Source organism: Rhizophagus irregularis, chromosome 9, assembly GCF_026210795.1.
Source record: "Rhizophagus irregularis chromosome 9, complete sequence".
In the NCBI taxonomy this organism is placed as follows: domain Eukaryota; kingdom Fungi; phylum Glomeromycota; class Glomeromycetes; order Glomerales; family Glomeraceae; genus Rhizophagus; species Rhizophagus irregularis.
Window position 1 is genome coordinate 3,679,547 of NC_089437.1, and position 14,178 is coordinate 3,693,724.

Below are 14,178 nucleotides of genomic sequence, written 5' to 3' on the forward strand. Positions count from 1 at the left end.
AATATGCAAGGTGTGTCTCAGGTGACAATCTGCGTGAGATGTCAAATGCAATTTTTTTTTTTAAGAAATCGATTTCTATCGATAAAAAAAAAATGTGATTGAATAAATAAAAACACCATTATATTTTTTTTAAAAAAAAAGTATTAAAAAAAAACTGAAATTTTTTTATAAATAATATTATTAGTTTAAATTATTTCATTTGAAAAATTTTTTTTTTTATTGTTCAGAAATATATGAAATATATGCAATTGCATTAATGACGTACAAATTTACTAATAAAATAATAAAAAAATGTTTATTCATTAACGAATTATTCATGTGACGCAAATCGTCATCTGAGGCACAACATATATAATAATTTTATGAAAGTGAAAATGAAAACTATTTATGTATTAGTTGACTAAACTTTAATCAGTAACATCAGTTACTGTTAAAAGAAAAAAAGATTTTTTATGTACTTTAAGTAATTTATAAGTTTTTATATGACTTACACTTTTTTGTCAAAATCTTTTACCGTATTTAATATATATAATATTATGAATGATATCAAAATTTTATAATTTTATACTAAAACGTCACATTCATTATTTCGAAGAATATTTTTTATTAAACGAACGATGAAAAATCACCTGAACGTGTGATAATTGAAAATTGATAAGCCAAACTAAATTTAAAAATATCGCGTGAATTGGTACACACAGCCACAACATAATAATGTAACAAACAATAGATTATTGAAATATAAAATTCCGTCTCCGTTTCTCATTCTTAGATTAACCTACTTGAAATTTTTCGGACTAATTTAAAAAAAAAAAAAAAAAAATTTTTATTATGGCTCAAATTCGTAAAGATTTAACTAATGATGCAATTGAAGAAGCGTACGCATTAACGGATTTTGATATTCAAGATAGTATAGAGAAACGATTTGAATTTAGAAAACAAATTATTCTTAAAGATGTACGTCTCTCAAAAGATGAAATATCTTATGCAGTAAAATTATTAAATAAAGATTTTGATGATCATAAAATCCTTTCAAATGAAGGAATTAAAAGAATTTGTGAAAATTGTAAAGAAAAATGTTTAGCTACCTTTTATTGTGAATTCTGCGTTCGAAATTATTTAAAAAATAATTTTTCAAATTGGACATCGGAAAATAATGATATTGATAATTTAATAAAAAAATGTCAACTGGAAACAATTACACCACAAAAGATAGTAGAATGGATCCCATATAATAATTTTCAAAATTTAATATGTTTGAATAAAAGTGGATGTTCGGAAATTTATACGGCATATTGGATTGATGGATGTTATGATGAATGGGATTGTAAAGAAAAGAAATTAAAAAGATGTGGAGAACAAGAAGTTATACTTAAAAAATTAGAAAATGTTAAAAATGCTAAAAAAAAGTTGGTTCGATGAGGTATCTAAATTTTTTTTTTCTCTCTCTCTTTTATGTTTCTATGCAAATTTTTAAAAAATTTATTTAATAATAAATATTAAATTTATTTGTAGGGTAAAATTAATTTACTTATAAGTAATAAATGGAATGACTTAGTACAATGTTATGGTTTTACTAAAGATCCAAAGGATGGAAATTATATGCTTGTTTTAAATAAAATGGATACGAATTTAAGAAATTATTTGTCAAAATATCATACTAAACTTACATGGAAAGAAAGAATTCATATTGCCTATGAAATAATAAATGCAGCTTGTGAAATTTATGATGAAAAAGCAATTCATAAAGATTTACATTCTGGTAATATTTTATATAGTCAACCTAGAAAAAAGTTTTGTATCAGTGATCTTGGATTTTGTGAACCTGCTGATAAACCATTAAATAGCATATATGGACAACTTCCTTACATAGCACCTGAGGTTATTGTTGGGAAAGAAATTACTTTTGCATCTAATATTTATAGTATTGGTATACTTATGTGGGAAATATCATCAGGAACACAACCTTTTATTAATTATGAACATGATTCTGATCTTGCGATGAATATAATAAATGGTATGAGACCAAAAATAGTACGAGGAACTCCTTTAGAGTACAGAAAATTAATGGAACAGTGTTGGAATGCTGATCCGAAAAAGAGACCTGATATATATACTCTTGAGGATAAATTAGACGTTATGAGATCAAATCAAAATTATCAATTAAATTTTACAAATATCAATAATTTACCATTAAATGTAAATTTTGGAATAAACCCTAGCCTTACTAAATTTTTAATTAAACATTCAACTAGTAAAATTTACAATTTTAATGATTTACCTGATCCAAAAAATGCTACAAAAGGTAAGACGCTCAATATTACTTATGAAATATTTGATAAGTACTATATTAATTAAAAGTATTATATTAATTAAATTAATTTTGTTCTTTAATTAACAGAAGAACAAGAAGGTAATTAATTATTCTTATTAATCTGGAGCGTAACGAAGGACTATATATTTAATTATCAATGTTATTCTAATAATGTCATTTTATTATATTATTAGCTTTTCATAATATGCAAAATAATTTAAGTATTTTAAATGGTATAGTAATAATTTACAATTAACTATTATATGATTCGTAAGATTTATACATGTTGAAATTTAACGCCAATTTTTTAGATAACAATTATGAAACGAAAGGAAAATCTAAAAGAAATAATTCAAATGATTCTGATGGTAATTAGTTTCTTTATTTGTTTATTATTTTTATTATTTTTAATAATATTTTATTAACAAATTTAATTAAAATAGTAGAAGACAATGAAATTAATTCTAAGAAATTAAAAGTAAATCATGTTAAAGGTAATCGTCATTTTTACTACTCATGCTGATTAAATCACTATATATTGATTTCCTATTTCTTATTATTATTTTTAGAAACAAATAGAGTTGGATTCCAATATATGCAAAGAAGTGCTGATGATATAGATGACACAAGTGATGATGGTAAGAAATTATATCATACTCTATTATTCTTTATATTATTTTATTAATTCTATGATACTCTAGATGACGATGAAGTACCTATTCTTCCGATTCTTCGTCAAGAAGTGTCGTAAATTCTAGAAGGTAACCATTAGAAATTATAAATCAACTTAAGAAAGATATCTTTTTTTTTTTAATTTCGTGATTATTATTAGAAGGATAATTAAATTTGAATGATAATTTATGTTTAAATCTTAGAATTATTTAGCAATAGTTCTTTTAGTCTGAATTTTAAACGATTTTATTTATTATTCATTATTTATTTATTTATTTTTTTTTTCGAAATTGTTCAAACATAAAGTTATAGAATAGCAATTTTATTTTTTTTTTGCAATTAAATAAACTTTGTTTGTAATTTGAACAATCTTAATATAATTTTTTATTTGACGCGAATGACGTTTAAATTACGATTCTATAGGTTAATATATATTATTTTAACGGTTTTTAACGCCTCTATTAGTTATAATATTACTGATTTTTTTTAAAAAAATATATAAATCATGATTAATGTAATTTTATCTAAAAAATTTGAACGTACATTCGTACATTACTACATAAAGATACGAATCACGTATTCACTATTCACGTTTAAACAATCAGCTTAGCGCAGATCAATAACTCAATAACTCTCCTTGCAATTGTTATAGCTTTTTAGTTCAATCTAGGCCGGACTAGCTAAGGGTTTTGCTCAATCTAACATATGCAAGATATTATAAGACGTGAGTGAGAAATCAAAGTCACGTGACTTGTTGATTTTAAGAATCAATACGCTATCGGATTTTAAAAAAATTTAATGATGCCTAAAAAATTTTTAAAATTTAGTTTCGTGGAAAAATCGTAAATGTTTGACTAAACAGATCGTAAATTTATTTCTTTCAACTCACGTGAGTTCATTATATTATAATTTATCACATCATTCTCACAAATAATGCGCTCATATCATGTCATCAAAATAAATAAAATTCATTTCCAAAAAAATCGTGAAAATCAGAGATTTTCCTACGGGGTTCGATTGGAAGAAATCTCCCAGTTGAGCATATAGAAAAATAAGGACCGATTATGAAGAGAGTTGGAGAAATTATGTTGAAATTACCGTAATTGATTACAGTAAGACGAAAAAAACGTACGTTAATAACGATATACAAAATTTTTAAATTGACTAAATAAGATGTTGAGATCGTATCAAATTGAAAACAGAGTTAATGTCAGGGGATGTGGGCGTTTGGTAGTTGGTACATACTCGTACATACCCTGAATTTTATTAGAATCATTAAAAGATAATAAAAAGAGTTTTGAAATTGTAGATTCAAGAAGACATGCACATACAGATTAAATATGTTCAATAAAATATTAAGTTCAATCCATAATGAATGGAAAAAAGAAATAGTCTATACTATAATAAGATCTTGTTTTATACTAATGTTATACACTAACGCTATACATGTACGTTATACACGAACGCTATACATGAACGCTATACATGAACGTTATACACGAACGTTATGCACGAACGTTATACATGAACGTTATACATGAACGTTATACATAAAAGTTATACATGAACGAATTAAGATTGTTACCATTTTAATCTGCTAATATCAATAAAAGCGTGAGAAATATACTGTATATAGTATTATCGGAACAAGGTAAAGTTTAATAAAAAATGGCTTAAAATCTGACGACATAAAATTTGATCATCTTATAAATTTTCAGTTAAATTGGACCAATCTTCCCATAAAAGTCAAATCCGAGGCGTTTGCAGAGATTACCAGTTTATCACAGATTTACCACGCCAATTATTCCGTTTACCCGTTCGTGGGAAGTTGGGACATTTAGTGAGAATCAAAAGAATATGATTATGACTTTTTTCTTACATATTATACAACTAACTAAACATTATCATTATATAAAAGGATTTTACAATAGATATTTCACACAATATTAGTTGATCTTGTTTGATGACTAATATAATATGTATTACATGTAACAAAATGTAAAATGATTAATATGTATTACATATAAAATGAATAAATTAATATGGTATGTGAGGCTAAAAAATCATAAAATTTGACCGGAATTAACATTCCTAATAAACAACTCTTACTCTTTATTTAACTTAAAACGCATATTTGTTTGTATAATTGTATAACAAATACATTCATTTAATTAACTAAAATATAAACATTCTTAACTTTATTACTACAATCATTACTTTATTTTGTTAGCGGATAAAATAAATAAAGTAAAGATTTAAAATTTCCGCGTGGTTTGTTCAGAAAAAAGGAATCATTTTAACCTTTATAGAAATTTATATAAAATTAAGGTAAATTTATTTTTAAAATGGACATTTAAAAAAAATGTGACGATTTTTCTAATTTAAAAAATCAATTTCCTAATTTATCATAAATAAAACCTGATTATTTGATATTTTGATGTTGTGTTCGCTTGACCATCGTTCATTATGATCGAATAAGTACATGAAGGTGTCCCTCTCATACGCCGCAAAAATAAAGTACCCTATATAAATATTAGTAAGGAAATTTATAACGTATATATAAAAACGTGCTCCACCTTTTTTTTCCCCCTTCTCTCTCTCTATAATAAAAATAATAATTTTTTTTTGTATAAAAATTTTCCTTTCTTCTATTAAAAACATATTGTAAAACCAAAATGAGAATCGTAACGGAAATAAAACGTAAAAGCAAAATCTTTAGAAAATCTTTAACTTTAAGAATAAGTGGTTCTAAAGATAAAAGATCGATACCTAATTACATTCCTAGTAACTCAATAACTATACAAGATATTCCAATAGATTGTCTTGAACGGATTTTTTCTCATATTACAAACATTTCAGAAGAAAATTCAAATGATATCTTAAATTATAATATTAAAATTTCAACATTATTTAATTGCGCAAGAGTGAATAAATTATGGAGCGCACTTGTAATTCCAAAATTATGGCGTCGTCCTTTTCATTTTGTTCTAAGTGATGAACAAAATTGTACATTAATTAGTACATTAATATTATTCCTTTCGGAACAAGATAAAAATGTTTTAATTGATCAACAATTAAAATTTGTAGAGATGAAAAATATTAATGATAGATTCATTAAATTTAATTATCCACAATTAATAAAATTATTTGATTATGATAATTTTATTAAATCAGTTCATAGATGGGTCGTAAGATATCCAAATACTTGTACAGAATTTGGGAAATCTCGTTTAGTTACTCAATTACTTGGAAAAGTTTTATTTAAAGGAAATGATTTAAATGGTTTTAAAACATTTAATTATTTTCGTGCAAAGATTTATGATAATTTTGATTTTATTTCTTTATATAAATTAATTCCTCAAAATTCTTTTGGTTGTTTTAATAATCTTACCCAATTAGAATATAGGAATCCTCATAAAGTTAATAAATCAAATTTAGATGAATTTCTTAATTTTTTTAATATTATTATATTAAATTGTAGTGATTTAAAAAGTATTTCTTTGGATGTTAGAAAGGAGGAAAAAGATGATTATTTGGAAATCGATTATTCTATATCAAAATTATTATCAAATCAAAAAAGATTGGAAAATTTATCAATTAGTTATTGTTCCCCAATGATTTATAATTCAATTTTTAGACATACTCATTATTTAAATTATTTACATATTAAAGGTATTAATGATATGTCTTGTTTACTTAAATTAATTTCATCTTGTAAAGTATTAAAAACTTTGGAATTAGAACAAAGTTGGAATAAATCTGATGATGATTATAAATTTCATTATTCAGATCTTACCAAGAATTTTTCTTTATCTCATACAACAAAACTTCAAATTGATCATCTTTATTTTAATTTTAATGATCAAAGATCTGAAACTTTATTAATTTGTTTACTTGAAATGACAAATTTAAATTTAAAAACATTAACAACAAAATTAATTACTTTTAATATTATGAGAATAATTTCAACTTTTTGTACAAATATATCATCTTTAAATATTTCTCATAATTTTTCTCATATTGATTTTACTTCTTTATTAAATATTTTACCTGTCTTTCCTTTACGTCAATTATATTTAGAAATTTCTTATTCAAGTTCTCGTGAATATATGGATGCTGAAATTTATAAATTAGCTTCATCTTTACCTTATACTTTAGAAAATCTTTATTTAAAATGTCATATCACTCCTGATTATTTGGATATTTTATTAAATAGATCTCGTCCAAATATTAAATCTTTATGGTTATATAATGTATCTGATTATTATATGGATTATTTAAAAATATTATATCATTATTCTTTAGTACAAAATAATCGTTTAAAAGATGTTAGATTTAATTGGAATAGATCACTTAATAATAGTAGAAGGAATAGAAGATCAAGTAGTGTAACAAGTTGTGATGATGAAGAATTTAAAAAGACTGTTTCTAAACATTTAAAAGATGCTAGACAAAGTATTTTAAAAGAGAAAAGAAAAGAAAAGAAAGAATCTTTTGATAATAATAAGAATCCTTTTATTATAAGTGAAGTAAAAAATCATATTTTTAGTTATCATGGTAAGTAAACGATCGTAAACGATCTGATTTTAATTTTTTTTTTTTTTCTTCGATTTTCGATTTTTCTTAATTAATTTTTTTTATATATATATACTATATAGATAAAGTTTTTGAAAGAAAATTGAGTGATTATAAAGATCATTAGTGATTTGGTAGAGAAAAAAAAAAAAAATTTATTTTATGTATAAAAAAGATTATTTGTATTTAGTTTTTTCAGTCATTTTTTTTTTTCACTTCATCCATTAATCATCAATCAATGTATCAAAATGTATTTTTATTTTATTTATTATCATCATATTATAGTATTACTATACTGTAAATAAATGTCGATATTCATGTATTTAAATTATTTGCAATTTAAAAAATTTAAATAAAAAAAAATACTTTGTATATGCTTATATATATATATGTCGTGGACGTCGATCGACGTAGGTGCTATATTTGTACGTATCCATTTCCTACGCATGCAATTATTTTATATAACGATCAAAATTTATTTGTTACTTATTGCATTATTATTTTATTAAAAAAATTACTTTAGGTTGTATATGCTTATGTCGTGGACGCTACCAACGGCCACGACGGGGATCAACAAACGTAGGTGTTACATTTGCACGCATCCATTGCTTACGCATGCAAATTATATATGTAACGATCAAAATTTATTTGTTACTTATTGTATTATTAAAAAAATTAATTTAGTTGTATATGTTATATCAATGAATGTTGTGGACGCACCAACGACCACGACGGGGATCAACAAACGTAGGTATTATATTTGCACGCATCCATTGCCTACGCATGCAAATTATATATGTAACGATCAAAATTTATTTGTTACTTATTGTATTATTAAAAAATTACTTTGGTTGTGTATGCTTATATCATGAATTTTGTCGTGGATGCCACCAACGACCACGACGAGAGTTCGACAAACGTAGGTGCTATATTTGCACGCATTCGTTTCCTACGCATGCAACTTATATATGTAACGATCGAAATTTACAAAATTAATTTAGTTGTATATGCTTATTTATATCAATGAATTTTGCCGTGGACGTCACCAACTACCACAACGAGTTCGATCAACGGTCAATGACAAACAGCAATATCTGCACGCATTCAATTCCTACGCATGCATGATTTATTACCGATCAAATCATTCTTATGCTCTTTTTTTTTAAAAAAAAATTAATTTATTTTATTTCATAAAGAGGAGTGATCAGATATCTATACATTGATAGGTATTTAGATACAAAGAAGTAAAGAAGAACTATTCTAGTATAAGATACTCGGATACCAATCCCAACCCTGTAAGATATAAAACCCACCCAGGACAGGACCTCACCCTTCAATTTAAACTACTAAAACGGTAGAACTACGCTACAGTTAAAGGATTTAAAAAAAAAATTAAAAATCTGTATTCACAAATCTTCGAATACCATTTTAATCACGTGATATAGAATAAAATACGTGACATTTTTCTAATAATTCAGGAAAAAATTTTAACAAATGATAATACTTTTTAAGGCATGGTACCTAATTTTGGCGTTAATCGGGGTCCAAAGTTCTTGATAATAATCAATCAAAAAGATGCTAGTAATAAAAAGGTTAAAAAGGTTGAACTTATTTGGTATCAAAAGTCGTCTCACGTGATATAGTTAAATAATTTTTCGCCACAAAATAGTTAAGTGGTGAAACGCACACCATATTACACCATTCTGACGATTAAGTAAACTGACGGAAAAAACTTAATCGTAGAAATACCAAAAGGCAATTTGTTAATAGAACAATAAAAAGCTATAAATATTTTACTTTTTTTTTTTTTTTTGATAGAAATTTAGAAATTTTAATGGTGTAATACAATATAATACAATATACATTTAAGGAAATCAAAATACAACCAAAATAATAATAATAATAATAAATCATTATTTAAATGATATTAAAATCATTAATGACATATGACATGCATTTAATAAAAAACGCGGTTATGTGTAATATGCGCGAAGAAAAAAAATTTATTCCCACACGACCTCATCTCTTATTATATTAATGATAAAGTTTTCATTTAAAAATATCTTAAAATTTTTTTTTTCTTAAATGAATATATTTATGGATCATACATACTCTTTCATTTCCGGATGAATTAAAAATTCACATTATTGTGGCGAAAAACTTTGTTACAAATATTTTTTTATAAACATTTTTTTTTTTTGGCGCACATCTATTTTTGAGTTGTTATAGAGCTGCATGCAGTATCCAAATAAATTTCTGTATGGAGAATTTGGTTGGGGTCTGATCGGTTCACCGAAAATGCAGTTGGAATACTATTTAGGAATATTGTGAATCTAATTTAAGTGAGTATTTTTAATCAACATTATATGAATGAATATTTTCTCGTATATTTTCTTTCAAATATTAATTATTTAGAAAAGTATAAATTTGAATGAAACGAAAGATGAAATAGAAAATTCCGTTTAAAATCATTAATTACTTCTTAGAATTTCAATAAATTTTATGGAAAAGGATGAAAATATGGATATTTTTTGTTATGTAAGTCGAAATTAATACAATTTATTTTATTATTTGCTAATTCTATTTAAAGTCGAAATTAATACAACTTTATTTTTATTATTTGTTAATCGTAAAATAATTTTATTTTCTTTTCCTTTTTTTTTTAAGCGGTATGATCGATCGAAATTATTGACATTAAAGTATAAGGGATTAATAAGACTAAAATGTGATGGTGACCAAAACGAAATCATTCAATGATTATTATATATATAGGAAGCGTTACTGGTTAGCATTTATTATATCAATACTATATCAATAACGTACTGTACTACACTAAACATCACTATCAACTAATCCAAAACTTGGATCAACCATCAGGTTCAAGCCATATCGAAATATTACGACACATTACACCGATTCAACATTACACCGGTGTAATACCGTAATACTATTTTAATATGAATCTTTTGAACAAACAATTTGGTGTAATAAATTTCATCATTACGCCACCCAAATGCCGAATTATCTGAAACAAATACTTGTATAAACCATCATGGCATCAATGATGATCGAAATCTCACAGACAAGAAAGACGCCAGATGAAGATCAGGAAACCCGTTAAGCGTATTAAGCGTATTTACCGTACCGTACTGTACTTCTTTGAGAATACCCCCATGTAAAGTATCGACTGTTAGTATGAAACATGAAACAAGTAGTAAGTAGATTTAAAAAATTTGCATATTTAATGGTTATTATAAATCTTTTCATATATTAAATATATTAAATCCTTCTAGTATTGCTGTATTAGATGGTACAATACCAGGTATCTTGTACATTGCGGTACGATATTCAGGGGGGGTTGTAATTTAATAAAAATTTGCTTTTAAATATCAAGCTTTTACCTGTAGTTTTTTTTTAAAAAATAAATAAGCTTTACCTGTAGTTTTTTTTTAAAAAAAAAATAAAATAAAATAAAATAAGCTTTACCTGCAGTTTTTTTTAAAAAAAATAAAATAAAATAAAAAAAATAAATAGAACGTAAAATTTAGCAAAAGAATTGGGCCGTGGACTGGTAATTGTGATTAAAAAAAATTGAAATTCCGATTCTTTTTTTCGATGTATTGTAACAACTAGATTTATTGAGCAGGTCGTTAATCGTTATTAACCTGGTCAGTACATTTAGACCAAGTGATTTAGAACGGTTTTTGATCCGATTTTATTTAAAGAATTTTATAATTTTATAATTTTATAATTTTATTATATTACAATAATTGAATTTTAATGATTAATTACATATATAACCTAAATCTCATTTTGATATGTTGATAAATTGATATAAAGTTATATATTAAATAAATAAATGTTTCTCATTTTTACACATTACGGAATTCATAATTCCGTCACAACAGATCACTAGATCCCGACATCTTTTTTAGGAGGGAGAGGGGAGGGAGAGGGGGAGAGGGGGGGGGGGTAGGGGGGTAGGGGAAGGAATATAATAATTTATAAACCATTTAAGGTTTTTTGATTTAATTCCTTCTGTTATTATTTTCACGATTACGTTGAATCGTATCATAATAAGCAGAATAAATAGCGGGTATTACTGGAGGAAATGGAGCTGAAGGACTAACATCAACATCCCTAAATTTTTAAATTAAATTGAACTTAATAAAGTTTCTAATGATTAAAATAATTTTTTTTTTAAATAAAACGTACCTTCTGTGCATATTCCACCAATAATCAGTTACAGAAGTTTTAGCGTAAACATCATCACCATCAGGATTTTTAAATCTTAATCCCCAAGAAGTAGATCCAACAATATCAGATATAAGAGAGTATGATTCTTCATTTGCAAGTTCACACTTTCTATATAAATGTCCATTAAAAAGCCAATTCCAAGTAATTTTATAATTACATAATTCAGGAATTATCAAACCATCTAAATCCGTATAATTTTTGAAAGGATTTTTATTAAAAGAAATATAAACGTCGTTCATCCAAAAACTTAGAGAAGAATCAACAGTTTTTACAGGAAAAAATTCTTCAGTAGATATATTTTTACGAACTTCATGAACTTCATAATTCCCAAGTGTCCAAGATGATAATGAAACAATTTCTGCCAATAAAACAAATTCAGATTGTTCATCATCATTATATTCTATTGGTAAAGTTTCGATTAAATAACCAAAATGTATATAACTTTTGTGACTTAACATATAATGATAAGGTACATTTGAAATATCACTTGGTAAACCACTTTCAGAATTATTATGTGGAGTTATAAAAATTAATACAACTATTAATAAAGCGATCACGAAACAAACTAAAGTAAGAGTTTTTTGTATAAGACTTATTTCTTCTTCCTCATCATAGTTAAATGGAATAAGTGGACTTCTTTCAGTTAATGGCATTATCCTTTCACATAAAAAATAGGAAATAAAAAAAAAAAAGAAAAAATAGAGGAGAAAGAAATTTTTTTTTTTTTTTAAGGAAAGAATCTTGTTATATTTACTAATATATAAAAAAATTAGTGATCATGTGGATTTGTATTACGGAAATCGATGATTTTTCTAACGCTGAAATTGTGGATTGATAAAAAAAATTTTGTTACACATGACAATGAATATTTACCAGAGGATTATCTTCAATTGATTAAAATAGAGTCTCACATTTTAAGTACGTATGAGTCATGTGTGTAGCATGGTGCAATTATAGATGCGTCGTGAAAGGAGGGGCTACAATATTGTTTATCTACAGTTACTAACCTGCATCACTTGGGCTGTTGATATTTTAGTCATCTGATTTATTTGATGTATCTGATGTACATAAAGTTCCTTGATAAGCACTTACACAAATTTAGTTAATTAAAATATATTTGTATGATCATTACTAAAAATTTACATTTTTGTTAAACCTAAAAAAATTTGTACGACAAAATTGAGTTATTTATATTATGCCTAAACCCTAAAAAGATTATTTTTTTTTTTTTTTTTCTATGAAGGAGAAAAAAATTTAGTTTCATGATTAATTATTTTTCCTTTTACTTAATTAATTGACATTATTAAAATGTTTATATTTCTTTTTATTTTATGATTTTTTAAATGAAATTATTTTTATTTTTATAACGAGAAAAAAAAAAAATTTAAATTTTTGTGTTTATATAAATTTGGTAATTTTTTTTTATATTTGTAAAATACTTATAAATAAGGATTGAAAAAAAAAATATTTAATTTTTTTTTTATTTTTTTTTAAAAGATCATTAAAAAAAAAATGAAATTTTTGAAATTATTCATCTTAATAATACATTTATTATTAATACCATCGGTAGTATTATCAAAAAGAAGATGTAAACAACGTTGGAATATTCCTAACGATGAAACAGCAACAATAACGTTTGATTCCGAATCATTATCGGGTCATTTCATCCTTTACGATGATTTACATAAAAGTGGAACGCAAATAAAAGGATTATTTGAAAGAGGATTAGTTAGACAAAGATGGTTACCACCTAATTATACATATAAATTCATAGCATTTATGAAATCCACATGTAAGGATTTAACGGATAACGTATTTTATCAAATTGATGTTACAGATAGTTTTGTACCTAGAAGAAAAGGTTTAATTAATGAAAGAGGTGGTATGAATAAAATGATTAAATCTACAATGTTATCTTGGTATTGGGGACCTAATGTTGATATTGCCATTGTCGCTTATGAAAATCAAGCAAATATAAAACAGAGAGAAGTTTGGAAAAAAATTTCCGTAAGTATAGAATAAATTTGGGGATATAAACAAAGCATATATACATACATATATATATATATATATAACAATTTCTTCTATTTCTTTCTTTTTAGTGTACCGAGGTTGTGAGCAAACCTGATACATTATCGAATATTCTAGGCGATGATGCTATGGACGACGATGATGACTAAAATAAATTTACTTTTATTATTGGTTTAAATTTCAAGAAAAACAACATTTTAATAACATTTTTATGCAACAAATTTTTGTATATAATTAAGTATGAAAAAATCAAAAGGTTTCATAATATAAAAATAAACGATTTGCCGCAGAAAATAAAAATATTTTTATTACTGTATATTATTATTATT

The 14,178-nt window shown here is 24.8% G+C and overlaps 4 protein-coding genes across 4 annotated transcripts; 3 read left to right on the forward strand and 1 right to left on the reverse strand.

The window, feature by feature from the left end:
• Positions 1-2,019: 2,019 nt before the first annotated feature.
• Positions 2,020-3,065, forward strand: OCT59_029866 (uncharacterized protein; the record flags this gene model as incomplete). The annotated part of the gene is made up of 8 exons (XM_066146268.1): positions 2,020-2,054; positions 2,256-2,305; positions 2,402-2,413; positions 2,509-2,547; positions 2,626-2,682; positions 2,758-2,808; positions 2,884-2,952; positions 3,016-3,065. 8 exons carry the CDS (start codon positions 2,020-2,022, stop codon positions 3,063-3,065), a joined length of 363 nt encoding a protein of 120 aa, XP_065994931.1.
• A 2,528-nt stretch (positions 3,066-5,593) lies between these two features.
• On the forward strand, positions 5,594-7,551 carry OCT59_029867 (uncharacterized protein; the record flags this gene model as incomplete). Its single annotated transcript, XM_066146269.1, has 1 exon — positions 5,594-7,551. The coding sequence occupies exon 1, from the start codon at positions 5,662-5,664 to the stop codon at positions 7,549-7,551; it is 1,890 nt and encodes a 629-aa protein (XP_065994932.1). The 5' UTR covers positions 5,594-5,661.
• Positions 7,552-11,589: 4,038 nt separating this feature from the next.
• On the reverse strand, positions 11,590-12,471 carry OCT59_029868 (uncharacterized protein; the record flags this gene model as incomplete). The annotated part of the gene is made up of 2 exons (XM_025319615.2): positions 11,590-11,701; positions 11,777-12,471. The coding sequence occupies 2 exons, from the start codon at positions 12,469-12,471 to the stop codon at positions 11,590-11,592; spliced, it is 807 nt and encodes a 268-aa protein (XP_025173336.1).
• A 586-nt stretch (positions 12,472-13,057) lies between these two features.
• On the forward strand, positions 13,058-14,164 carry OCT59_029869 (uncharacterized protein). Its single transcript, XM_025319616.2, has 2 exons — positions 13,058-13,825; positions 13,921-14,164. Exons 1-2 carry the CDS (start codon positions 13,331-13,333, stop codon positions 13,996-13,998), a joined length of 573 nt encoding a protein of 190 aa, XP_025173337.1. The 5' UTR covers positions 13,058-13,330; the 3' UTR covers positions 13,999-14,164.
• Positions 14,165-14,178: the final 14 nt, after the last annotated feature.

What these genes read in the sequence shown, in the direction of transcription:
- OCT59_029869 (XM_025319616.2), top strand. Translation starts at nt 13,331, where the DNA reads ATGAAATTTTTGAAATTATTCATCTTAATAATACATTTATTATTAATA. An exon ending in AAGTTTGGAAAAAAATTTCC is followed by an intron (nt 13,826 to 13,920) that starts GTAAGTATAGAA and finishes CTTTCTTTTTAG; the next exon opens with TGTACCGAGGTTGTGAGCAA.